We start from the raw sequence: 26,830 nt of genomic DNA, 5'->3' as shown, positions 1-26,830 counted from the left end.
ATGCGGAATCTGGGTCTGCGGAAGAAAGGCATGGAGTTCCAAATACAAGAGGAAGCCCATCGTCTTGTGGAGGTCTTTGCATGTGCAAAAGGTATGTGATATTACCGTATTTACATGAATCCAATGCACCCTCCAATCTAATGAACACCTCAGTTTTCAAAACCTTGAAACCAACAAAGTATTTGCTGGCAAATGCAAATGCACCATCAAATCTAATGTGTACCCTAATTTTCACAATGTAATTTGGCCTAAAAAGGTGCACATTACATTCGGGTAAATATGGTAAGTAATGATGCTAATACATATCCCAGTTTGCAGAGATCTTTATGCACAATCTCTGCACATTTTGGAATGGAATTTTATACATTTTCACTTTTATTCAAATATTTTTAAAATAGCAATTGATCCTAGCATCTTTCCAAGATATAAATGTAAATGATTTCATTTGCAGGGCAGCCACATGATTTTTCACTCCCCATCAATAATGCAGTGTCCAGCTTGATATGTGTTTTGGCTTTTGGATACCGATTTTCTCTTGAAGATGAAAAATTCCAAAAATTGATCGATGCCATTGATTGCATCTTGAAAGATTCAAATAACTTACTTCACATGGTGAGTAGACTTTTGATTCCCAGAGTCCCTAACTCAAATAAGCATTCGCAGAACATTATGGCAGTACTCCTAAATCTTAGGGCTCATCTACACTTCCATTTGTCCTGCAGGTTTCTCCCCCTGGAAAACCTGCTGTTCACAGCTGAATTGGAACAAATGTCATTTGCTTTTTCTGTGAGTTGATGTTCCAATTCAGTGATAAACAGTGGGTTTTCCTGGGGAAAGTGGCAGGAAAATGAAAAACCATTTGGATCTGTGTCTAGAAAGCAGGGCACAAGCAGAAGTGTGCTTGAGCCCTCAGAGTACTCCATTCATTGGAGGGATATGTGGATTTAAATCCGGGTTGGATGGCCCGTCTTGTATGCCTCCTTCCAGCAACTTCTGCAGCCAAGCTGATACCAAGGAAGGAAAGTCCACAACCTCCTGAGGGCGTCCATTCCACTGTTAAACAGCTCTTGCTGTCAGAAAGTTCTTGATGATATTCAGTCAGAATCTCCTTTCTTGAAAATTGAAGCCCTTGGTTCAAGTCCTACCCTTTGCAGCAGGGTATAATCATCATCATCATCGTTATTTTTCTAGAAAAAAAGGTGCCACAACTCACCATTAACGCCTCCCTTGTTCTCTTATAATGGCAATGGTGCCAAGCTGAGAGGTGCCAGAACTGAGTTCTGGTGAGTTTCAGCTGAAAAGGAAGCCCTGATTATTATTATTTATATAGGAGAAAACAAGCTAGCTCCATTTTCTTTGTGACAGCTACAAATCCACCTGTTACCTCATTCAACCCATATTTTATGAGTTTTGTCGCAAGAATATCATGGGTGACTTTGTCAAAAGCCTTACTGAAATCAAGATACGCTATAACCACAGCATTCCCCTGATTCACCAAGCTTGTAATTCCATCAAAAAGAGAAATGAGATTCATTTGGCATGGCTTACTTTTGAGAAACCCATGTAATCTTAGTAATCACAGCATCATGTAGTCTTAGTAATCATGTAGTCTTAGTAATCATGTAATCTTAGTAATCACAGCATCCTTTACTAAGTGCTCACAGACCGACTGCTGAATGAATGAATGTTGCACTAAACTCTTTGCAACAAAAATGAGCCAAAATGTGAGAATAATTCACCTTAGCACTGTGTCCTTAAGCTTTGACAGTTCACATAAATTTAATACATATCGACCTCACTTTTCTCTGAAGTATTCAAAGAGGCTAAAGAGAAACCAGGAATGAACAAAAAAAACCCCCACAAAGCTTCAGAAGCAATATAATCATAACTGCAACACCTATTAAAAACTTATTAAAATAATATGTAGCAGAATCAGAACAGACAGGTTAGTTAAGTTCAGAACACAGCAGCATCTATCCATCAACAGATCCTCTTCAGACCCATGTTAATTCACTTAAACAGAAAAGTTTGGAGGAACTACCTAGAAAGGGTATTTCATGTTTTTGCTGCCACTATGGGAAATTCTCCAAGATTTCTGCCAGCTGCTAAATTTCTAATGGTGATGGGACCCAGAGCAGGGCTCAGAGACGGAAGTTGTGGTTATGAAAGGAGAATACAGCTTTGGGGACCCTGGTCCTGGGTCATGAAGGGCTTTAAAATACGTAACAGTAAGAATGGTGTAAAATGAATGTTATATGAACTTTCTGCTGCAGCTGCATTTTTGTACTGGTTAAACATCCCAACCTGTCTTCTAGTGCGGTCCTATTTAGTATGCCCAATTCACTGCCAGCTGAAGTGATGTAAAAGCACTCTGCCACCTGCCACCCAGGAGTAACTCTGGGTCAGAGAGCGCCCACAGACATTTAGCCACAGCCTCAATAATAATTCAGGCCATGATGCTGAAGTGCCAGTCCAAATGAGTTTGTTGATAGACCTTGTTACCAAACCATTTTGTGGTAGTGACTTGTGGCTTTTGCTTTCTCCTCCTCTGCAGCTGTATGAAGTCTTCCCATGGCTCATGAAACATTTCCCAGGGCCTCATAGGAAGTTATTTGCCTCTGCAGACTTGGTACTTTCATTTGCAAAGGAGGAGTTAGAAAGGCATAAAGAGCAACGAAAGGATGAGCCACAGGATTTCATTGATTTCTATCTACTTCAGATGGAGAAAGTAAGCATCCACTGTCAACTCCAGGCACTTGGGGCCTGTCCACACTACAATGTGTGTTTGTGTCTGAGTTCCCACTTACTTTGTGTAGTCCAGATGAAGTTACCCTCAAACAGCACCTGTCTTGATTCTTTCCCTCTGTAAATTTGGGTGTACCTGATACAGGGATAATTTGATGATTTAGCTAATTTAGCTAAATGGCTTAGGGCCTTCGCATTTACGGGACCGCCTCTCCTGGTATGCCCCGCAGAGGATCTGAAGGTCCATTAATAATCATAGTTTAGAGGTCCCGGGCCCTAAGGAAGTCAGATTATCCTCCACCAGAGCCAGGGCCTTCTCAGTAATGGCTCCAACCTGGTGGAATGCTCTGTCTCATGAGAGCAGGGCCCTGCAGGATTTAACTTCCTTCCGCAGGGCCTGTAAAACAGAGCTATTCCGCTTGGCTTTCAATTTGAACTTCGCCTGATCTTTTATTCCCCTTCCTTCCCTCCCCCTCCCCTTTTTATGAAGATTACTCGCTCTGGGATCCCACAGCTAATTCTCCCCTGGTCTCCTCGCTGGCCCAAATAGGACTAATTTAGCCAGCTAGCCCTGGTGATCATCTAATGTTTATTGGATGGATTTCCCCCCTAAATTGATTTTTGAATTCTGAATTTATTGTTATTCACGTTTTATACTGTATTTATGCTGTTTTTTGTTGCATCAGTTAAGTGTTTTAAATTTGTTGTTAGCAGCCCTGAGCCCAGTTTTCTGAACTGGGAAGGACGGGGTATAAATAAAAAAATATTATTATTATTATTATTATTATTATTATTATTATTATTATTATTATTCAAATTTAGCTAATGCTGCAGAAGACAGAATTAGGATTCAAATGACCTTAACAGAGAACTTGGCTGAAATTAGCAACATGAATTTCAATAGGGGCAAATGTAAGGTTCTGCACCTAGGCAGTGTTGAATGGTTTCTTTAAATGTAAAGGTTCATCATTGTTCCACCTGATGTGTATGTCTTTAAGGGGCCAGAGCAAGGGCCAGAGTAAGATAACGAGACCCAGCTTTACAGCTGTGAAATGTAGCAGGTGCTGCTGAGTTGTATTTGATTAAGGTGTGTCAGCATTTGGGTGTAGTATATAAGGAGCAGCACCTAGCTCTCCCATTACCCTGGGGGATGGGTTGGTGGTTGGGTCTGGTTTGGTTGTTAATGTACTTAGTGTAAAAGGAGTTTTTGTTTTTCTTATTAAAACCTAGTTTAAGTTATTTTTGAGTCCTTTATTTTTTAATGCATGGTCTCCCCAGCAAGCTCTCTGCGCTACTAAACTGCAAACATCCAACATCTTTGGTTATGGGCCCAGCTGCTGAGTGGATGACTGCATATTTTTGGACTCTGAGAAAGGTTTGAAAACTCCTTCTCCTGTTAGTGTATTTTGTGTGGGTCTGGAAGAGTTCCAGAATGGTTGACCAGGTTCCTGAAGCTGAGAAGGCTCTGGTCTTCCCACAGCTAACAGATGAGAACTATAGTTTATGGTCTTTTCGGGTGGAGGCGCTTTTGACCTCTAGAGAAGTATGGACCTATGTAACTGATGACCCTCCTGACCCTGTGACTAATGCTTGGTCGAAAGGAGATGCAAAAGCCAGGGCGATAATTAATTTGGCAGTCAGCGACCAGCAAGTAGTCTATATAAGAAATAAGAAAACTGCCAAAGAAATGTGGGACAGTCTTGCAGCAGTGCATGTTAGAAAAGAGTCAGCATCTGCATTGACGTTTTTCAAGCAGTTGTACCAGACGAAGTTGCAGCCTGGTGGTGATTTGGCAGCACACTTGAGACGTCTGGAGGCAATACGCGGCGAATTAATTCGAAGGGACATGGACATACCTGATATTCAGTATGTTTTTATCATTCTTTGTTCCCTTAATGAGGACTTCGATGGTATAGCTAGCCAGATATCTGCCGTTCCACCAGCACAATTAACTGTGGAAGGGGTGACGGCAAGATTAATGGGCGAGTTGGACAGATGGGAGGCTTGTGCTATAAGCACTCCTATTTCCAGAAGTAATGAGGAACGCCATATGCAAACTTGTGGTGATACGACTGCATTTAAAGCTGCCAAGCGTTGTTGGTTCTGCAATAAGCAAGGACATTTTGCAAAGGACTGCAGATCCAAAAGAAAGCAAAGTACTCCCAAGCCTGTTTCTGTTCGTCAGTCACGGTCGTCAGCCCAGCAGCCGACATCGTATAGTAGAGACAGAAACGAGCCGCGAGTTTTCCATACTAGGACAACAGATCGTAAAAGACTTAAACGTGCCAAGTGGAAGTCATTTGTTGTGGACTCAGGAGCATCTCAGCATATTTGCAACGATCGAAGCTTGTTTATTTCTTTCGAAGAGGAAATTGGTAATGTACATTTAGCCAATTCACAAGTCTTGCAGTCGCTTGGCAGGGGTACTGTTAAACTTGACTCTTTAAACATTATGATAGCAAACTGCATTTACTGCCCGTCAGTGGACAATTTATTGTCAGTAAGGTGTTTTGCTCGTCAAGACATAACTGTGCGTTTCTTAAAGTCAATGTGTGAGTTTTTTGATGGGAACAAACGTCTATTATATGCCCGGGAATCTGATGGTTTATATAGACTGTATTTTCGCACCTACTCCCAATCGCCTATAAATTGCAGAGCAGCACAGTCAAGCCAGGGGTTGAGGAATGTAAGGCCACATTCTGGGTGTGTCCATGAGGCGCACAGAATTCTGGGACACCTGAATTTTGCTGATGTAATTAAGACAAAGAATATTGTTAATGGCCTCAACTTAAAACCATGTAAATTCTTTATGCAATGTCTATCCTGTTGCAAGAATAAGATTAAGGTTGCACGCAAGGGTAGATGCTCAGATAGGAAAGTAAATGAGCCATTTGAGCGTGTACATTGTGATTTAGTTGGGCCACTCCCACCATCATTAGGAGGTTCTAAGTACTGGCTTACTCTGATAGACCAGTATAGTAGATATTGTTGGACTTATGCAATAGCTGAGAAGTCCCAAGCATTTGAGAAGTACAAAGTTTTTTGCAACTGGGTAAAAACGCACTTTAACAAACCAATTAACAACCTGTTTTCTGACCGGGGCGGGGAATTTGTTTCTGAGGATTTTGAGAAATTCCTGGAAGCGCAGGGGACTACTCATGAGTTATCTTGCCCCCGAAGTCCCTGGCAAAATGAGCTTGTTGAAGTTGTGCAGCGTGACCTACAGGCAGGGGTTAAAACGTATCTGCACGATGCTAATCTGCCCAAAGACTTTTGGGCTGAAGCGCTTAATGCTTTTTGTTATGTTAAAAATCGCAGTTATCATTCTGGTTTAGATGTCACCCCCTATGAGAAGCTGTTTAAGAAACGCCCTAATCTGAAATACCTACGCATTTGGGGTTCAGATGTAATTATGCATTATCCCGCTAAGCAGAAATTGGGTGAACGTAGTGTCCAGGGAAAATTAATGGGCTACCAGCAGGGGGCGTACAGAATTTACATACCAGCAACTGGCAAATTTCATATTACCAGAAGCATGATACAAACTGTAAATTGGAATGGAGTTGCTGTCTTCCAAGATACTGATGGTATAGATAATACTGAGGAAGAAGAGGAAGAAGCAGCAGCAGCAGGAAATGGTGCTTCTGAATTAATGGAAAAAGACAAAAAGTCTGTTGAATCTGATTTGTTTGATGATTTAAAGTCACAGGCACCCAAGGGGAGGTTAGATTCTCTTGAGTTTTCTGATCGTGAGCTTAGCCTACAGGCATCTCTTCAATCTGACAATGATTTACAACCTGAAACTAGTGGTTCACTTAGTCCCATTAAGTCTGAGGAGTCTGACTCTCCTTCCGGACTGAGACGTTCAGATAGAAAGAGACAGAAGCCACAACGTTTTGCAGATGAACATTTTAATACTGTGTATGCCAATAAGGCAGTCTTTGAGCCAAAAAGCTACAATGATGTTCAGAAATTACCTAAGCAACAAGCTGCAAATTGGTATAAAGCTATGAACTCTGAGATAGCTTCTTTAAAAGAGCATAACACTTGGTCTCTTGTACCACAAACCCCAGATATGAGACTTATTGATTCAAAATGGGTTTATAGAGTTAAAATGAATGACAAAAATGAAGTTGTAAGGTACAAAGCAAGACTAGTTGCTAGGGGTTTTCAACAAATTCCAGGCGAAGATTATGATTTGTGTTATTCACCAAGCGTAACATATGAAACAGTTAAGCTTTTGTTAAAAGATGCATCACAATGTGGAAGAGTCCACTATGCAATGTTTCTCTGCTCTTAAGAGAGTGGTAATGTACCTTAAACACACCAAACATTATAGGTTGCAGATTACAACATGTATTGACAAAGGTTTTGAAATTTTCTGCGATGCATCTCATGCAGTGGAACAAAATAATTGCAGGGGTGTGTCTGGTATGGTGTTTTGTTATAACGGTTGTCCATTTGAATGGAAGTCCCAGACACAAACCATTATTTGTCTCTCCACAACAGAGAGTGAATTATGTGCATGCGTTCAGGCCACTCGTGATGTAGAATGGTATCTGCAAGTATTTGCAGACCTACAGATGCAAGTAACACTACCAGTAAAAGTTTACCTTGATTCCCAGAGCGGACTTGCTATCCTGTGTTCAGAGACCAATACGCAGCGCACTAGAGTCTTAAGGTTACGTTTACAGTTTGTAAAGAAACTAATTGCTGACGAAATGATTGTATTTGAATATGTTCCAGGTGACAATCAAATTGCGGACATTTTTACTAAAGCACTTCCAAAGGTTACACATGAAAGACATATACAAAGTATGCTTTATGTTTTTGTTCCACAATGATGAACCGCAGGGGAAATGTTGAATGGTTTCTTTAAATGTAAAGGTTCATCATTGTTCCACCTGATGTGTATGTCTTTAAGGGGCCAGAGCAAGGGCCAGAGTAAGATAACGAGACCCAGCTTTACAGCTGTGAAATGTAGCAGGTGCTGCTGAGTTGTATTTGATTAAGGTGTGTCAGCATTTGGGTGTAGTATATAAGGAGCAGCACCTAGCTCTCCCATTACCCTGGGGGATGGGTTGGTGGTTGGGTCTGGTTTGGTTGTTAATGTACTTAGTGTAAAAGGAGTTTTTGTTTTTCTTATTAAAACCTAGTTTAAGTTATTTTTGAGTCCTTTATTTTTTAATGCATGGTCTCCCCAGCAAGCTCTCTGCGCTACTAAACTGCAATCAGCCAACAGGCAGGACTAACCAGATGAACAAATATAAGATGGGAGACACATGTGAAAAGGATCTGGGGGTTTTAGTAAACCACAAACTTAACATGACTCAATAGTGTGATACAGCAGCAAAAAAACCCTAATGTTATTCTAGGCTGCAACAACAGAAGTATAGTGTCCAGATTAAAGGAAGGAATAGTACTGCTCTACAACAGTAGATTCTATTATAAATTGGGGAAAATTGGGCTCCAAACATCTGGGGTTACAGATTATTTATTTTGGTTGTTTTGGCTGGGTGGATCAATAATCACTTTCTGCTACTCCCACATCCATGCCCACTACGTCCTGAATGCTTTACTGTAACTTCTTTTCTGGCTGTGCTCATAAATATTTCCCAAGGACTAAATATTTCTGAACAGAGGATTATATGTCTCTTTTGATTCCTCAGATTTGCACAAAGCCAGAAAAATGACCAAATTTACAATTTCCTGACTGTGCTTTTGCACATATCTTGTGTGGGCTTTTTTTAAAGGGTGTGCATGTAGCTATCTGGAAACATACTGTCAGAGGCTCAGGAGCAGAAGAGCAGGGGAGAGAGCAAATAGAGAGCGGAGGAGAGGAATCAGAGGGGAGCGTAGGGGAATATGACAGTGACCCGAGAGATTCCATGAGCTTCTCCAGCGAATCAGAAGATTCCCAGAAGGGGGCGCCTATGGTAAGGGCGAGGGGGGTCCCAGGGGGGACGCTCCATAAACAAGGGACCAGAGGGGACTCCCAAGGGAGCAGCGGAGGATCAGGACCAGTTCCCCCACCAGAGCACAGTGGGGGGGAAGAGTCACATGAGTCAGGACCAGCTTCTCCTCCAGTGGGGAGAGAAGATGAGTCAGGGGTAACCACGCCCCCATCGGGAAGTGGGGAAACGGAGGGAAGGCCAGGTCCAGCTAGCCTCCCCGAAAGAGGGAGCAGTGACACAAGTGTAACGGTCAGAAGGAAAGTGGGAGGCTGCGCGCGCGCGCCAAGTTCAAATGTGGAGGAGCGCGGGACAGCAGAAAACCCGGATTGGGAGCCAGGTCCGAAAGCCCGAAGGAGGGAGGGAGAAGAGTCAGGGGACTCAGCGTCAGAGGAGTCTAGGAGGGCTGAGACTCCGACTAGCAGGAGGACCCAGAGAAGGAAGGGACAGAGGAAGAGGTGGAGTAAGGCTAGAATCTTAAACTGGTGTCAGGGGGGAGGAGATTCAGATGGAACTTCGACGGTCTAAGGTATAGACGTAGCGTTGCGCGCTGCGCGTCTGGAAATGAAACTGAACTTCAATAAAGACTTTTTTACTTGAGGAAGAAGCAGCGTTGGTCTTGTGTGAGCTGGGACCTTGGGCAGCGCTGACACATACCCTCATGGTACTTAATTACTGAGATGAATGAAAAAGCCACATTGTTCCTATATATATCCAAATACGTGCAGGTGTGAACTGCTATTGGTCTTATATGGATGTGGGGGATGAATGTATTAATAGCTAAATAATGCTCAAATATGGCAAGTCCATTCTTGCCTAAAAGAGAAGCCACCCCTGCTAGGTCCAACAATATAAACAGTCTTGCTGCACCATTCAGACACATTCTTGGCCTCATCCATGTTCTTTTTATGGTGCAACATAAAGCAGGCACAGCTGGTAGTTTAAGTATCTACCTTGTTTGCTAATGTTGCTCACCCAAGGAATCACTGAATTCACTGCTAGCATTGAGCAATGATATCTGCAGGGTTACTAAGAGAAATTTCTGGGCCTCTGATATTAAAGTCAGCTGCTAATATGAATTGTTGTTGCATACACACCACACATTTAAAGAATCCTGAGACTTGTAGTTTACCCCAAAGAGCTACAATTCTCAGCTTGCATAACAGATCATAGCTGTCAACCGTACCTTATTTGGCAGGAAACTCCCTTATCCCAGTGCTGTGTCCTGCTGCTGTCCCTTATTGATGATGTCCCTTAAATTTCCCAGGTTTCAAAGGAAGCAGCTCCTCTCCCTCCCTCCCTGCCTGCCAGGGAGGAGGGAGGCTCCAACTGGGTTGCTTGGCTACATTGCTCACCCAATAAGGAGTCTAAGAACGATTGGGGGGTGGAGCTTGCATGCCTTGTTCTGATCAAATCGACCGCGTTGCCTGGGGACTCCCCTTTGCTCAGCGCTTCCCAGCAGAGAGGTGACAGTGGTTTTCCTTGCTGCATCCCCTTTGCTGGGTTGCTGCGCTGTGAGAACCACCGCTTAAGGCTTCGTTTGACTACTGGCTGGGCTTTCTGCTTTTGGCTTGGAGGGGCTCAGAAGCTGAACATACCTGTGCCCGGAAAATCCCTTATTTTGGCTGCTGATTCCTTATTTTCGAGGCTGCTGGTCCCTTATTTTCAAATCTGTAAGTTGACAGCTATGTAAGAGATTCTTCAGGAAAGTCTCAGGCTGTGGGTTCATCCCCAGTCAGCTTGATTTGTTTTGGGTGGCGGGGAGTGGGGGCCAGACAGATGTGCATTTTTGGATAACCAAGCTACAGAGCCATTCAGAAGCGTAGGAAGTCTGTGATCTACTTTGAGATGCCTTGTTTATGGCGTGATCTGATTCAGAAACATGATAATAATAATAATAATAATTATTTATTATTTATACCCCGCCCATCTGGCTGAGTTTCCCCAGCCACTCTGGGCGGCTCCCAATCAGTGTTAAAAACAGTACAGCGTTACATATTAAAAACTTCCCTGAACAGGGCTGCCTTAAGATGTCTTCTGAATGTCAGGTAATTATTTATCTCTTTGACATCTGATGGGAGGGCGTTCCACAGGGCGGGCGCCGCTGATAACCAGTGCTTTTTTTAAAAGGGGGTACTCAAGGGTCTGCAGTACTGGCACCTCTTTTTTGTTGTTAAAAAGGGTGGCACTTACTGTAACAACTTCACGGTGAGCACCTCTTTTTCTAGAAAAAAGGACAGATGTTAATGTTTCCGGGATCACCCCAGTTCAAATTGTAATTTGGGGTACACAAACTGCCAATGCAAACCACTATTAATGCACTTGGATGCTCATCAACCCGCACTGGATTTAGAAATCTGGAATAAGTTAAGATTATCACTTGTTGGCAGAATATCGGTGGTTAAAATGAACGTATTGCCAAAAATGATGTATCTATTCCAAATGATACCGATAATTGGAGGAATGGGAAGTCTTAGATTATGGCAAAAAGAGATATCCAAATTCATATGGCATTATAAAAAACCAAGAATTAAACACAAACTTCTAATAGATAAAAAAATAGAGGTGGACTGGAACTACCTGACCTAAATTTATATCACGACGCTGTCTGTTTAAATTGGCTAAAAGAGTGGATTGTATTAAAAGATGGTGATTTGTTAGAAGGATTTAACAATCCTTATGGTTGGCATGCGTATTTAGCTTATGAAAAAGGGAAAGTACACGGGATTTATGAACCATGTCATAAGGAAATCATTATACAAAACATGGACAAAATATAAGGATCTCCTAGAACCGAAAACAACATGGTGGGCATCATCTCTAGAAGCAATCACAATAAAAAAGAAAAAAATGGAATTAGAATGGGCCACATATAAAGATCTGATGAAGGAAAAAGATAATAAATTGGTAATTAAAGATTATGAGGAAATTAAACAACACCTTTCGGGTTGGATCCAATACCATCAATTGCATGAAGTGTTCAGGACAGATAAGAAAAAAGGTTTCTCAAATGAACCTTCATTATCTGAAAAAGTGTTATTACAAAAACCAAACCTAGGTAATATCAAAAATGTATGATACATTATTGGAGTGGGTGGTCAAAGACTAACAGGTCAAGGAGGTAATGATCAAGTGGGCTTTAGATATTGTGAAAACCATTAACTTAACAGCATGGGAAGAACTATGGAGAAGAACTGGAAATTTACAGCCTGTGAAGTACTGAGGGAAAATCTAATCGAGATGTTTTATAATGGTACTTAACACCTACCAAAATAGCTAAAATGTATAAGACAAAAACAAATCTGTGCTGGAGGTGTGGTAAAACAGAGGGGACACTTATACATGTTTGGTGGACCTGTAAAAAATCAAAAGCTTCTGGAACATAGTATATGACAAGCTTAAAAAAATGTTTAAGTATAACTTTATGAAAAATACAGAAGCTTTTCTACTAGGGATAACGGACACAGGTATAGCAAGAGAAGATCAGAAAATATTCCTCTATGCCACAGGAGCAGCAAGGATCTTAATTGCTAAAAACTGGAAAAAAGAAACTGCCAACAAAAAAGGAATGGCAAGAGAAACTGTTAGTGTATATTGAACTGGCTAGATTAACAGAGGCAATTAGAGACCACACTAGACAAGAGTTTCAAAAAGCATGGGGAAAATGCAGAGAATACTTCACAAAACAGTGCCCTAAAATACATACCTGGACTTGTTTCGATTAATGTCTGCAGGACTTCCGGGTTGGCGCCATCGGCAAATGGCGGAGCTCCTCTGATCTCCAGAGGAACTAGCTCCATGAGATCGGGTCCCGCGCTGCGGCGAAAGCGGGGACCCTCCAGAAATCACAGGCGGGTGAAGCCTGTGAACTTGGGGTTCGGCAGGCACCTTTAGTGCCCCCCTACTCACGGGGAGACCTAGATTTTTCGGGTCTCCAGAGCGAGAGAGGGTGAGTGGCGCGGTGCTGCGAACAGACTGCTTCTTTCACGGAGTGAAGCCGCACAGCCGTTGCCGGAGAGCGCTGACTTTTTCCTATGGACAATTCGATCCTAAAAGCAACTACCCATGAGTAAGAACAAAACGGAAGATTTTAAAAGAAAAAGGGTTAAAAAGGACTTTAATTTTAATTGGAGGACATTAAAAAGGAAAGAATTAATTTGGCAACTACACAGGGAGGCTCAAATAGGAAGTCCGCCTTCCGCTTTTGTAGATAGACCGAAACAAAGACCCTACAAACTAAAATCCTGAAAGGTTTTGTTAAAAGTTTTAATGTTCATCGTTTAAAAGGCAAACCCCCCCCCTTTTGAAGAAGTAGGGGGGAAACTTTGAATTTAATAAGCTATATGAAATTAAAAGACCTCAGCTCTGAGCCTGGGAACAGGCTGCCTTTGACATTTGGAGAATTATTTTAAAAGACTTTTTGACAGAATAGACTTGACAGTTAGTAAAAATACAAAGTTTCTTCCGTCCCCTTCTGTTTTTCAAGATGGAGAAAAGTAACTTTAAGTGATACAAATGGAAACTGTGTCCCTCTAGTGGGAAATCTAGGATACTATTGCAGGAGTGTGAGCAGCTGGAAAGATAAGTTTCCTGAGAAACGAGAGATTGACCTTGAAATACCGAAAATGTTGCTCACTGAAGAAATTGTGAACTTATTGTTTAAGATAAATAATACACTGGAAGAACTACATAAGAAGTTTAATGACAGGAATTTAAAAACAGACAAATGCGAACAGGAAATTCCTGAGTACAGACAAGAAATGAGCACTAATGTTAACTTGTCACAGGAACCTACTTTGGCAGTAGCTGTTGCTACAGAACCTAAAACAACACAAGTGGGAATTTTAGTCCCACAGAAACAAACTGAGCTCAAACCCACAATTGAAACTGAGTTCAAACCCACAACCCAAACTGAGGACTACAAATTGAGGATGTTCAAGACTGAATCTGAGGAAAGTCGGATTTTGAAAACCGGATTCTGGCCTGGAGTGAAGATGGAAAGTTGGCAAGACTTTATTACACAGGGACTTACAGGCTGTTGGCATTTGGAGGGAGTGGAAGGTCTGGGGGCTCTTGAATTTGGAGATAATTTGAAATATGACTTCAGTTTTGGCCATGGAAATTTGGCTGGAGTGCTCAGAGGACACGATCGTAACATCAGGATGGAATTCTTCTGGGATCTGTTATTTGACATTAAGGATTATGAAGAAAATCTGCAGAAGGGGCCTGGAGGGGACTTAAGGGCCTCGGACATTAGATTTCCAGATTGAAGGAATATAGGGAACAGACTTATTAAAGTATATATTAAATTAAAGGTATATATGAAACTAACAAAAAATTTATTTTGAGGGATAGAGAAACGGAGGATTGACACTTTATGGATTTAGTAGAAATGTCATTAAGTTAAGTACTTATAAGTTTTAATTTTAAGCTTAAAATAAGGTTAAGAAAATTATGTTATGTATAATTGAGATTTAAGAGAAAGAAAGAGGGAAATAATTTGTTGAAATCAGCTAAATAGAAGTGGAATACAAGGAGGGAGGTGAGAGGAATTCGAGGAAATAAGTGAAAGAAAGAAAGAGTGTGTTTTGAAATGCTTTTTTCTTGTTTTTTTCTTTTTTTTTTCTTTTTTTGTATTGTGTTGGTGGTTTGTTTGTTTTTTGATATGTCTTTTTTGTTTTTGTTGTTAAAATGCAATAAAGATTATTTTTTAAAAAAAGATTAATGTCTGCAGGAGACTTTGTGGATATTTAAGTTATAACTAGAAAAATCTTAATAATTATTCATAAAGGAAACAGTTTAAAAGAAGTAAATAAGGAGGCCAGATACAGGATACAGGAAGTCTTTTATTTGGTTGTTTGTATTGTTGTATGTTATGCTCATTGTATGTTATGTTCACGTTTATTGAGGGTGGATTTCTGTGGGGGGGGGGGTTATGTTAGGTTGTAAATAAAATTTCCAATAAAAATTTAAATAATAATAATAATAAAATCATGCCCACTGTCCTCCTAGAAGGCCGAAAACCATTTTGGGATTCAGGAAGAGTTGCCTGGGATATTGTTAAGAGACAGTTTGTTAAGATCCTTGCAATAATTTGGCTGGCTACAGCTAATAAAGAAAAGCCTTGAGATTGATAATTTTGGCAGCCCTAAAATCTGCTGGGATCTCCTCTCTCTCCCGGATTTTTTCAATTAGCTTGTGAAGTTGTTGTACAAGTTCAATCCCACACACTTTGAAGACTTTGGCAGGTATCCCATCAGGTCTGCTGGCTTTGTTATTTTTCATGTGACTAATAGCTGTACACAACTCTCCCTGATTTGGAGATACTGCAAGCTCATCTCTAACTTGTTTTTGCGGATTTTGTGGGAGGATCCCAGCAGCTACAGGGGAGTTGCGGTTAAGGAGAAGTTGGTAATATTCTTTTCAGCGCAGTGCAATAGCTTCTTTATCTATTAGAAGTGTGGTACCGTCTGCTGAGCGTAGGGGGCATATGCCATGATTAATTGGCCCATAGATGGTCTTTGTGGCTTTAAAGAAACTCTGTGCATCATGAGTGTCAGCTAAGTGCTGGATCTCTTGAGCTTTTGTAATCTACCATGTGTTTTTTAGTTCTCTGGCTCTTCTTTGAACCTCAGCCTTAGCATTGGCATAGGTCTTTTTCTTAGTAGCACAGTTTTTATCTCTTTGCCATATCTGAAAGGCCTTCCTTTTTTGTTTGTTTGTTTGTTAATAATGTGTTCAATTTCGCTGTCATTTTCATCAAACCAGTCCTGGTGTTTCTTGGTTTGGTATCTAATAGTTTGTTTACAGGGTTCAATAATGGATGTTATAGCTTGGTCCAGTGTTCCTCAATGTTATCAGGGAATTCCAAAAGCAGGTGGTCCTTAAGAATCGTTTGGAAGCAGTCCCACCTGATAGGCTCTTGAAGGGCTTGAGTGTTCATTTCGTGCCTTCATTTCCTTCCTTGAAGCCTGCGTTGAGGTATAAGATTGATAGCCATCATGAAAAGTATTAACCAGTGCTCTGTCCAGCAGATACTGGCACTTGTCATACCTCTAGTAAGGAGCACATTATGGTGATCTTCAGCTCAGAGAATTACATAGTCTAAGAGGTGCCTGTGGTTTGACGGAGGATGCCTCCAGGAAGTTTTAAAGTTATTTATCTGTTGAAAGGGTGTGTTGGTAATAACAGGGTTGTGTACTGCACATATCATTAAAAGTAAGATTCCGTTCTGGTTGCTGTTACCAATTCCTTCTTTACCAGTAGTCTCAGGCCACAGATCGAAATCTTGCCCAACTCTAGCATTAAAATCACCCTCCTTAGGAATCTCTGATAATGTCTTCATCGGCATCCAGTGTTGGTGCATAAGCACTTAGAATAGTAGCCTGTTGGTTTTGGGCAAGTTTTATTCAAAGGGTTGAAAGTCACTCATTAATACCAGTAGGTATTAAGATAAGAGCTTCACAAAATCCTTCTTGATAGCAAAGCCTACTCCATGTATTCAACGTTCTTGTTCAGGTAGACGTTTCCAGAAGAATGTGCAGCCTCCTTTTTCTTCCTTCAGTTGTCCCTCACCTTCTCTTTGAGTTTCTTGAAGCGCTGCAATATCGATGTTAAAACGTCACATCTCTCTTGCAATGATGGCACTTCTGCGTTTGGGATGCTCCTTATCTGTACTATCCAACAAAGTCTGTATATTCCATGTTCCAAAGTTCAATTGTCTTTTACGACCGCTGGGTGGTGACCCCATTGGGCGTGGTAACCCAGTCATGGAAAAAGGGAGGCAGACTATGTTTAGGGCACTTTTTCTAGCCCCTCCCCCTTTTCAGGGTGAACACAGTGGATCCTAAGTAGGGCTGCTTAGTCATGGATACAGTTGCTGAGCTGCTCAGCAACTGTATCATTTCCTGTGTCAGAACAAAGTAATCTGTATCCACCGCCCATGTTCATGATTAGGGGCTTCCTGCCACTGTTACCATTTGCTGGCTGTGGGACTTTTTTGGGTTTGGGTTTGGGATGGGTTTTTGGGAAGACACCTGTGCATGAATTTGTTTTATGTGTATAGATCAGTGCACGCTGACCAACACACATTCTTCGCAGTAAGGCTCTGTTCCAATGGCATGAGTAGTCACGACTAGAGGTAAATTCTTATCTGCTGCAGCCTTCATCCGCCTTCACAGCCATTGTGACATACTGCTTGTTATCATCCGCCTGTTCTGCCACTGAGGACTTCTTGGATCATTTTTTGTCTAGCTCCTCCCCTTTGAACTTACCGCCTTGGGTGACCCTGCTGGGAGTACGAGACTCCCGACGGCTTCACTCACAGGGGTCATAGGATTGCGCAAGCCCACTGACCACGACAAGGTGATGATCCAACAAGTGAGGATCCTTTCCTATACCCTTTACAATGCCATGTTATGAGTTTGAGGGGGAGTAGACTGAATGCCGATACCCTTCTAATGCCTCGGCCCTGCTTATAATTTTTGGAATAGCCAGACTAGTTTCCTGTTGAGAAAATGGGTGGTTAAGGTAACATAGGAAGTGGGTCTGTGCAAGATGGGAAATGGGTGGGGGGCCCTCCTCCAACTCACAAGTTGTTAGGAAGACAAAGGCAGGATTGGGAGCGGAAAGTGAAGTGATGAGCTTGAATGCTAGAAGCAGCAAGCTGGGAAGCGAGAGAAACAACAATGTTTGATTTGAATCCAAGGCTGTGGCTATGGGGGAAACAAGGCCATATTGGGGGGCTGGTGCTGTGAATTCCTCCATTGTAGGCTCAGGCTGTATATATGTGTAAGTAAAACATATATCATAAAGACACCACAGTCTCTGTTGTGCCTCGTTCCAAAGGAAACACGAACCCTGGGTAAGTGCCTGGAGCTCTTGGAATCTTGCACCACTTGGAGATTGGGGTGGTGAGCAACGGGCATTTTAGATGACTACTCCAGTCCATGACTGTGTGAAGAAGAAGAAGAGTTTGGATTTGATATCCCGCCTTTCACTCCCCTTCAGGAGTCTCAAAGCGGCCAACATTCTCCTTTCCCCTCCTCCCCCAGAACAAACACTCTGTGAGGTGAGTGGGGTGTGAGACGTCAAAGAAGTGTGACTGGCCCAAGGTCACCCAGCAGCTGCATGTGGAGGAGTGGAGACGCAAACCCGGTTCCCAGATTACAAGACTACCGCTCTTAACAACTACACCACACTGGCTCTCTTCCTGCAAATTCACCTGTAAAACAAAGTACTAGGTGTTGCGCTAGGAAGCTCCCCCGCCCCAAGGTCAGAGAGATTTTGTGTAGCCTGCAATTAATTCCAACATTTCACCTTTTCCATTATCATCAACAGAGCAAGGATGACCCCAACCCTACCTTTGATGAAGACAACCTAGCAGAGTGTGTTCTTGACCTCTTTATCGCAGGGACAGAGATGACTGCTGCTACTCTGCAATGGGCACTGCTCCTCATGGTGTCTTATCCAGATGTTCAAGGTGAGGGAGAACTTTGCACTGGAAGCAAGCATCTCCCTGGATCCCTGTAAAGAAGAACTTAGATTTATTTGCTTTTTAGTAGCTGATTGTAATTCTTCCAAGGTTTCATAATGGGTGGATGACAGATATTTGTTCACAGTTGCACCCAAATGGTACAAACCTTCCTCATGGGGTGTTACTCCAGCCCCATAATCATTGTGTGTTGCCTTTTTCTGAACCTTTTTTATAAAAGTAGTTAGTAGTTAGTATGATGGAAATCGGCAACTCACCCAAAACCTGTTTCTCTGTTGTGAATGTGTTTTCTTGTCCTTGTGGTGACTGTATTGTTTTGTTTTAAGATTGCTGGACTTCTGATTCCAAACAAAACGTTTTACTATTTCTTATAAAGGTAAAATGCTGCTAGGCATAATACTCCAAACTTAGGTGTTGTTTACTTCTGCTCAGTCACCAAGATCTGCTGACTTGTTTCTTCTAGTTTTGACTAACATTTGTTCTCCAGTGCTTAGAACAAACAGTGACCTATTTCCACAGTAATCAAGAGATCATTCCCAGAAAACTGGGAACGTTGTTTGATTCCAGATTTTCTAGTAACACTAGGATTACCTCACAGACAAGTATAGAGTGTGCCATTTCCTAGTTCTATGTGGGAAAAAATGCATAAAAATGCTTTTATTTTGGGATTTTGTTTGGCATTTAACCTCTAGGCCCCTCTATATCCCAGCAGACTCCAGAAGAGAGGCCTGTCTTCAGGGAAAGGGGATTCTGCCCAGTCTTGCTGACAGGCTGATGATACACAAAACCCCTATAAAAAGAACCCCTTCAGAAACTTGGGAAGGGGGTGTCAATGACTTGAATTCATTTCAGGGTTAGTCTGCTTCCTAGATATGCTTCAGCTCTTGGGCAGCATCTGCTTCGCTCTCAGAAATGGGAGGATAGGCAGCTTTGCCAAGAGGGGAAGGCCCCATTTTGTCCTTGCCTCAAGGGATAGCTGCTAAGGATAGGAGGAACACAGAGCTGCCCTTCCTTTCCCTTCTGTGGTCGCCTCAGTGCTTGGTCTTTGTCAGCCACTAACTCTTCTCCTCAGGAAGGAAGGGAAGAGGCAGCTGCTCTCTCAGGAGAATCATAGAATCATAGAGTTGGAAGAGACCACAAGGGCCATCGGATCCAACCCCCTGCCAAGCAGGAAACACCATCAGAGCACTCCTGACATATGGTTGTCAAGCCTCTGCTGAAAGACCTCCAAAGAAGGAGACTCCACCACACTCCTTGGCAGCAAATTCCACTGTCGAACAGCTCTTACTGTCAGGAAGTTCTTCCTAATGTTTAGGTGGAATCTTCTTTCCTGCAGTTTGGATCCATTGCTCTGTGTCCGCTTCTCTGGAGCAGCAGAAAACAACCTTTCTCCCTCCTCTATGTGACATCCTTTTATATATTTGAACATGGCTATCATATCACCCCTTAACCTCCTCTTCTCCAGGCTAAACATGCCCAGCTCCCTTAGCCGTTCCTCATAAGGCATCATTTCCAGGCCTTTGACCATTTTGGTTGCCCTCCTCTGGACACGTTCCAGTTTGTCAGTGTCCTTCTTGAACTGTGGTGCCCAGAAGTGGACACAGTACTCCAGGTGAGGTCTGACCAGAGCAGAATACAGTGGCACTATTACTTCCCTTGATCTAGATGCTATACTCCTATTGATGCAGCCCAGAATTGCATTGGCTTTTTTAGCTGCCACGTCACACTGTTGGCTCATGTCAAGTTTGTGGTCAACCAAGACTCCTAGATCCTTTTCACATGTAGTGCTCTCAAGCCAGGTGTCACCCATCTTGTATTTGTGCCTCTCATTTTTTTTGCCCAAGTGCAATACTTTACATTTCTCCCTGTTAAAATTCATCTTGTTTGTTTTGGCCCAGTTCTCTAATCTGTCAAGGTCGTTTTGAAGTGTGATCCTGTCCTCTGGGGTGTTAGCCACCCCTCCCAGTTTGGTGTCATCTGCAAATTTGATCAGGATGCCCTTGAGTCCATCATCCAAGTTGTTGATAAAGATGTTGAATAAGACCGGGCCCAAGACAGAACCCTGTGGCACCCCACTAGTCACTCTTCTCCAGGATGAAGAGGAACCATTGATGAGCACCCTTTGGGTTCGGTCAGTCAGCCAGTTACAAATCCACTGAGTGGTAGCATAGTCAAGACCGCATTTTACCAGCTTCTTTACAAGAATATCATGGGGCACCTTGTCAAATGCCTTGCTGAAATCAAGGTAGGCTACATCCACTGCGTTCCCTTCATCTACCAGGCTTGTAATTCTGTCAAAAAATGAGATCAGGTTAGTCTGACATGACTTATTTTTCAGAAATCCATGCTGACTATTGGTGATCACAGCATTCCTTTCTAGGTGCTCACAGACTGTTTGCTTAATGATCTGCTCCAGAATCTTCCCTGGTATTGATGTCAGACTGACTGGGCAGTAATTATTTGGGTCCTCTCTTTTCCCCTTTTTGAAAATAGGGACAACATTTGCCCTCCTCCAGTCTGCTGGGACTTTGCCTGTTCTCCAGGAATAGGGAGCCAGAACTCTCTAGAATCCCCTCATTATACTTAATTCCAAACAACCATTTTAAGTACCACCACAAGGAGATGCTTGTTTCCCCCCTCACACTCCATCCACTGGGAAGCAATCCCCCCCCGATATGAACCCCCAATTAACCAAGAGTGCTACTAATTTTCACTCAGTCCTGCTGTTAGGCTGTTAGCCATCCTTTTCCCCTTTCCTGCCCTGTCTCTCTGAGGCACTGAGAGGAAAAGGCAGGCCAGAGTGACCAGGCTGGTGCTGGTTACATTCCTGAGGTAAAAAAAAAGTGAGGAGAGGCCCCAGAGGACTCTGTGGGGCACCTTCATTCCTCCTTTAGTATTGAGGCATCTGATCAAAGCCTGTATTTTTGATCAAGGTTGTATTTTAAAATGAGCTTAAATTCACAAATATTTCATGCCAGGCAGGACACCAGCTGCCAGCTCTGAGACGGAGGGGCCCTCTGGTTTATGGCAGTCATAAAAAAAGGCTGAGAGCAAGGTCACTGACCCTACATGTTGCAGAGTGCAATTAAGCTGTAAAAGCTGCTAGATTAAGAGTTGGTAAATAGTAAGGTTTATTGTTTAATAGAAAGTAATGCCATTTGGCCTCTCATCATACAAAGAGCCATATTTGCCTAAAGGTCAAAAGGCTAAGCATCTGGCTGGCAAGAGGGGGAGTAATATGGGGAGCCTTTTTTAAGCCGTTTCCTTTTAAACTGAGTTCCTCTTTTTACTCTGCAAAGGTTTCTTTTCCTTTTAAAAAGTTTTTATGATATTGTATCTGTTGTCTGAATGCAGTAGGCAAAGGAAAGTAAGAAATATTAGATTCTTATGTTAGATTATTATTTCATTGATGCTGTGTGTGAAAAGGTGAACAAAAGATCTGTTAGATAAAAATAGCCACCATCTATTTTAGCCATCTGCTCTATTTTAGAATGAAGGGGGCAAAGGTGATCTGGTAATTAAGGTGCCTTGTCGAGGTTAATGTGAGATGTATGGCTACTTGTTTGCCATTTATAAATAGAAGGAAATATAGCTCTTTGTCTCCCATAAAAGGTAATAGAAAATGGGTGTATCTTTTATGATTGGTTCTAGCAAACAGCCAATAGGAATTTCAACCAGGCTGATTGGACAGAGGCAGCCAAAGGAGGAGCAAGGGGGCTGGGTTAAGGAAATATAAGTGCTGGCCATAATGGCAGGAGGCCAGGCCAGAGCTTGGTAACCATATACCACTGTGCCTCTCATTTATTTGTCTGACAAATAAATTATTATTTTAATTTCTCTATTGCTGCGTTGAATATTTCATTCCAGCTAAGCGTTAACCACAAGCAGGGTGCTACAGTATCTGTGGGCTCTAGTTGTGGCCAAATGCCATTTTGCTGCTGTGGCAAGCTGCTTAATCCCTGCTACTCCTGCCACCTCCTTGGCGTTTTTTACATTGCATCCAAAGATGGCAGCAGCAGGAGGGTTGATTGGCCCTCAATCCGACTCAGGAGCATCATCGCCAGCTCTCCTCCTCTGCCACATGCTTGTGCCTGCTTTGCAGATTTCACCACAGAGGTGTTTTCCTTGGGGTATGGCTGAGCAGGGCACAGTGTGGGTCGCCACTGTGGCCACTCTGCCAGGAGGAAGACAGGGAGAAATGGCCAGTCATAGATTTGTGCTAACTAGCCTCCATGCACTGGCTGCAATCCTGTTCTGTGTGGGAGAGAAGCCAGGCACTGAGTTTCAGTAAGGGCAGAACTGAGTGGGTGAAAGAAACATTTGATCTGGCTCCTGGTGAAATAGTCTTCCCAGAGAGTAAGGAACTCCCCTATGAATTTGTGGAAACATGAGAAACTGGCTGCTGCTGAGTCAGGGCCAGGGTCCATCCAGCTCAGTATTGCCTACACTGGCTGCCATCAGCTCTCCGGGATTTCAGGGAAGGAACATTCCCAGCCCTACCTGGAGATTCTGGGAATTGAATCACGGACCTTCTGCATGCAAAGCAGATGTTCTACCACAGAGCAATAGACCTTTCCCACATGCAGCTGCATTCAAGGTATTTAATTGTTAACTTCTTATTTTCAGGGTGCTGCCAGCATATACCAATGAGCCTCACTTAATATACCAGGGTCTTTTCACCCCACCCTATACAGCTTGATTGTCAGAAGTTTCTCAGATTTAAACCAGGTGGCGCTGTGGGTAAAAGCCTCAGTGCCTAGGGCTTGCCGATCAAAAGGTCGGCGGTTCGAATCCCCGCGGCAGGGTGCGCTCCCGCTGCTCGGTCCCAGCGCCTGCAACCTAGCAGTTCGAAAGCACCCCCGGGTGCAAGTAGATAAATAGGGACCGCTTACTGGCGGGAAGGTAAACGGCGTTTCCGTGTGCTGCGCTTGCTCGCCAGATGCAGCTTTGTCACGCTGGCCACGTGACCTGGAAGTGTCTCCGGACAGCGCTGGCCCCTGGCCTCTTAAGTGAGATGGGCGCACAACCCCAGAGTCTGTCAAGACTGGCCCGTACGGGCAGGGGTACCTTTACCTTTACCTTATTTTAAAATAAAGCTTCATTTCCCACTTTTCACTGCAGATAAAATCTACAAGGAGATGGAAGATGTTTTAGGTTCCTCCCTTCCCATTTGCTATGAAGATCGAAAGAAACTGCCTTACACCAACGCGGTGATGCATGAAATTTTGTGTGCAAAATATCCCTTATTAGTTGGGATTCCCAGACTAAATGCAAAGGATTTGGAAATGCATGGTTTTCATGTTCCAAAGGTACAGGATATAGATAAGGCAGCAGTTGTATATTTTGAGAGCAAAGAGTACTTGAGAGTGGCACTTTAAATGCACATATGCAGCACAAAATCTGAGGGAGAAGGATCTCCCCTCTCTCAAAAAGAAATCTGAAGATTAATAATCTGAAACTTAATAAATTCTATTATGAGAAATACATGCTATCTTCTGATGCACCAAATCAAGATTTGAATGAAATATTGTGCTTATTGACTTTATCTCTCTACAGTGGAATCTTGGGTTGCTAACGTGATCTGTGCAGGAGGCACATTTGCAACCCGCAGTGCTGCGCCTGCGCACATGCGGGTTGCGATTTGGCACTTCTGCGCATGCACAAAGCGTGTTTTAGCATTTCTGTGCATGCGCGAGTGCCGAAACCCAGATGTAACCCGTTCCAGTATTTCCGGGTGCACCGCGGTGCGCAACCCGAAAACACATAACCTGAAGCATCTGTAACCCAAGGTACCACTGTATGTGAGAAATGTGTTAAGATTTGGGGCAGTGAATGGCAAAACTGTTTTCTGCTGTTCCAGATGCATTCTGAGACAGCTGTTTTTCCTTTTCAGGGGGCATTTGTTGCTCCAGATCTGAACTCTGTTCTTGTCGATCCCACGCGATGGAAAAACCTGAAGAGTTCAACCCAAGCCACTTTTTGGACAAGGATGGAAATTTTAGGTCTAGAGAAGAATTTTTGCCATTTGAAGCAGGTAAACGTAGAAATAATTTATGGTCATGTTTTAGCAGCATGTTTCAAACAAACTGATGGTCAATGTTGATTAAACAGAGTGAGGGACATGAATGGATCCCCTGTGGTTTAAAAAATCAGGTTGGGGTCATCATAGGTGCCTTCTCACACTGAAGATAGTAGGTGCCTGCAAAGAAGGGCTTCAACTTTGCCCATTGACTTTGTGGGGGCATCAGATAACTGACCCAAGAGGCCCAGGTCCCGGTGCCCAACACACCAAGGCAACTCGACGGAGATCATGGACTGCCAGGTATACCAGTTGCCCCATTCCAACACAGAGAAAATTTATGTAGAGTTACAGATAGAGGGGGCCCTGTGCTGCATGGAGCTTGACACGGGTTCAACTCTATCCATAATCTCGGCATAAACCTTAAGGGAACTGTGCCCTAGCGGGGGTCCCAAACTCAAGCCGGCCTCATTCACCCTCTGGGACTTCCAGAAACGTAAGGTCCCCACAATGGGGGTGGGGACCTTCAGGGTGCAATATTGAGGACTTTCTTGTGGCCCCTACATTAGCTTGCTAGGATTGGCATGGTTTGGACCGCTGGGGCAAGCCGTCACTGGGGTGACCCGCACTAGCTTACAAGTGGACGTGGATGCCATATGCAAAGTGTTTCTGGGGTTTTTTGACGAGGCATTGGGACAATATACCCCCCCAATGCCCTACAGCTAGACCCCACCGTATGACCCATCAGGCTCAAGGCCCACTGGGTCCTATTTGCCATGAAACCCTGTATAGACAAGGAATTGGACCGGCTTATGGAGCAAGGAGTGCTGGACCCGGTGCCTAATGCCCCCTGGGAAACACCAATACACCTGTCAAGCCTAATGGTTGGGTCCGCATCTGCGCAGACTACGAATGTACCATAAACAAGGCCCTCACGGCCCATGCATACCCAGTCCCAGTAGTCAGCCAGGTCCTCACCAACCTGGCTGGGTGAAACTTTTTGGCAAGCTGGGTCAATTTTTTTTGGCAAGCCTATCAACAGTTGCTGGTGGACGAGGCCACAGCAGAGGCACAGACGATTGTGACGCACAGAGGAGCATTCAGGGTAAGGCGGCTGCAATTTGGCGTCAGTGTGGTGCCAGGCATATTCCAGAATGTAATGGACTCTCACCTTAAAGGGACTCCTGGTGCCACCCCCTTCTTTCATGATTTGTTGATCGCCGGGCCCACGCCAGAGGAGCTCGGGAACTGCCTCCGCACCGTCCTGCACCGTTTCCGGACGACAGGCCTCAAGGTGAAGCAGGAAAAGTGTCTACTAGGAGTGCCCCAGGTGGACTTTCTGGGATTTGCGGTGGATGCAGAAGGGGTCCACCTAACCAGTGACAAGGTATGGGCCATTTATGATGACCCAGCGCCCAAGGGCAAGACTGAACTTCAGGCCTTCTTGGGACTATTGAACTTTTACCTCACCTTCCTTCCTCATAAGGCGGCAGTAGCGGAGCCTCTACACAGACTCCTAGACAAGTGGGCCCCTTGGGTGTGGGGCTAGTGCCAGGAGGCCGTTTTCCAGGCAGTCAAGGACTTGCTCGTCTTGAACTCAGTCTTGGCACACTTCAACGAGAGGCTGCCGGTGGTGCTAGCATGTGGCACCTCACCCTAAGGCATCAGTACTGTCCTGGGACACCAACTCCCGGACGGAAGAGAGGTGCCGGTATATACTTTTCCCAGATGCTCACCGCAGCCGAGTGGAACTACTCACAAATCAACAAGGTGGGTCTGGCAAACGTGAAGGGAGTAAAAAAAATCCATGATTTCTTTCTTGTATGAGCGACCCTTTACCATGGTGACTGACCAGGACTGACCTTTACCATGGTGACTAACCATGGTAATGAGCCAGTGTGGTGTAGTGGTTAAGAGCAGTGGACTTGTAATCTGGTGTACCGGGTTCACGTCTCTGCTCCTCCACATGCAGCTGCTGGGTGACCTTGGGCTAGTCACACTTCTCTGAAGTCTCTCAGCCCCACCACTCACCTCACAGAGTGTTTGTTGTGGGGGAGGAAGGGAAAGGAGAATGTTGGCCACTTTAAGACTCCGTAAGGGGAGTGAAAGATGGGATATCAAATCCAAACTCTTCTTCTCTTCTTCACAAGCTATTGCTCGGCCTGTTTGCCCCCAAGAAGCAGACCCCCCCAAGTGCTGTCTCCCCGCATCCTCAGGTGGTCAATTTTCCTCACCAGATACCAGTATGCCCTGATCCACCACCCTGGGAAGGGATTGGCCATGCAGACGCCCTCAGCAGCCTACCACTACCAGAAACAGGCCCTGACCCAGCGCCCGCGCAAGAGGTTATGAGCCTGGAGCTGCTTCCTGACCGCCCCATTCAGGCACAAGAAGTTGCAGACCATTCCATGAAAGATAGGGTCATCTCCTGGGTCCTGGACTGTGTGTGGAGGGGATGGCCCAGCAGCAGCCCCAGGCCAGAATTCACTGGCTACACAACCTGCAAACATGAACTATCAGCCCACAAGGGGTTCCTGTTATGGAGAAGCAGGATTGTCATTCCCCAGCCCCTCTGCAAAAGAGTCCTCACAGCCCTACACGAGACACACCCAGGGGTAGTGA

At 43.8% G+C, this 26,830-nt stretch overlaps 1 protein-coding gene across 1 annotated transcript; it reads left to right on the top strand.

Annotated features, from left to right (window-relative positions):
* On the top strand, positions 1 to 26,560 carry LOC128413477 (cytochrome P450 2J4-like). Its single transcript, XM_053387476.1, has 8 exons — positions 1 to 91; positions 491 to 612; positions 2,555 to 2,728; positions 18,036 to 18,177; positions 23,311 to 23,498; positions 24,083 to 24,223; positions 25,362 to 25,732; positions 26,425 to 26,560. Exons 1-8 carry the CDS (start codon positions 1 to 3, stop codon positions 26,558 to 26,560), a joined length of 1,365 nt encoding a protein of 454 aa, XP_053243451.1.
* The last annotated feature ends 270 nt before the right edge of the window (positions 26,561 to 26,830 follow it).

This window comes from Podarcis raffonei, chromosome 5 (genome assembly GCF_027172205.1).
Source record: "Podarcis raffonei isolate rPodRaf1 chromosome 5, rPodRaf1.pri, whole genome shotgun sequence".
In the NCBI taxonomy this organism is placed as follows: domain Eukaryota; kingdom Metazoa; phylum Chordata; class Lepidosauria; order Squamata; family Lacertidae; genus Podarcis; species Podarcis raffonei.
This window is presented reverse-complemented; position numbering and strand designations above follow the sequence as displayed.

Coding starts and splice junctions, on each gene's coding strand:
- LOC128413477 (XM_053387476.1), top strand. CDS start 1: ATGCGGAATCTGGGTCTGCGGAAGAAAGGCATGGAGTTCCAAATACAA. Junction 92..490: donor GGTCTTTGCATGTGCAAAAG/GTATGTGATATT, acceptor TCAATAATGCAG/TGTCCAGCTTGATATGTGTT. Junction 23,499..24,082: donor ATGGTTTTCATGTTCCAAAG/GTACAGGATATA, acceptor TTTCCTTTTCAG/GGGGCATTTGTTGCTCCAGA.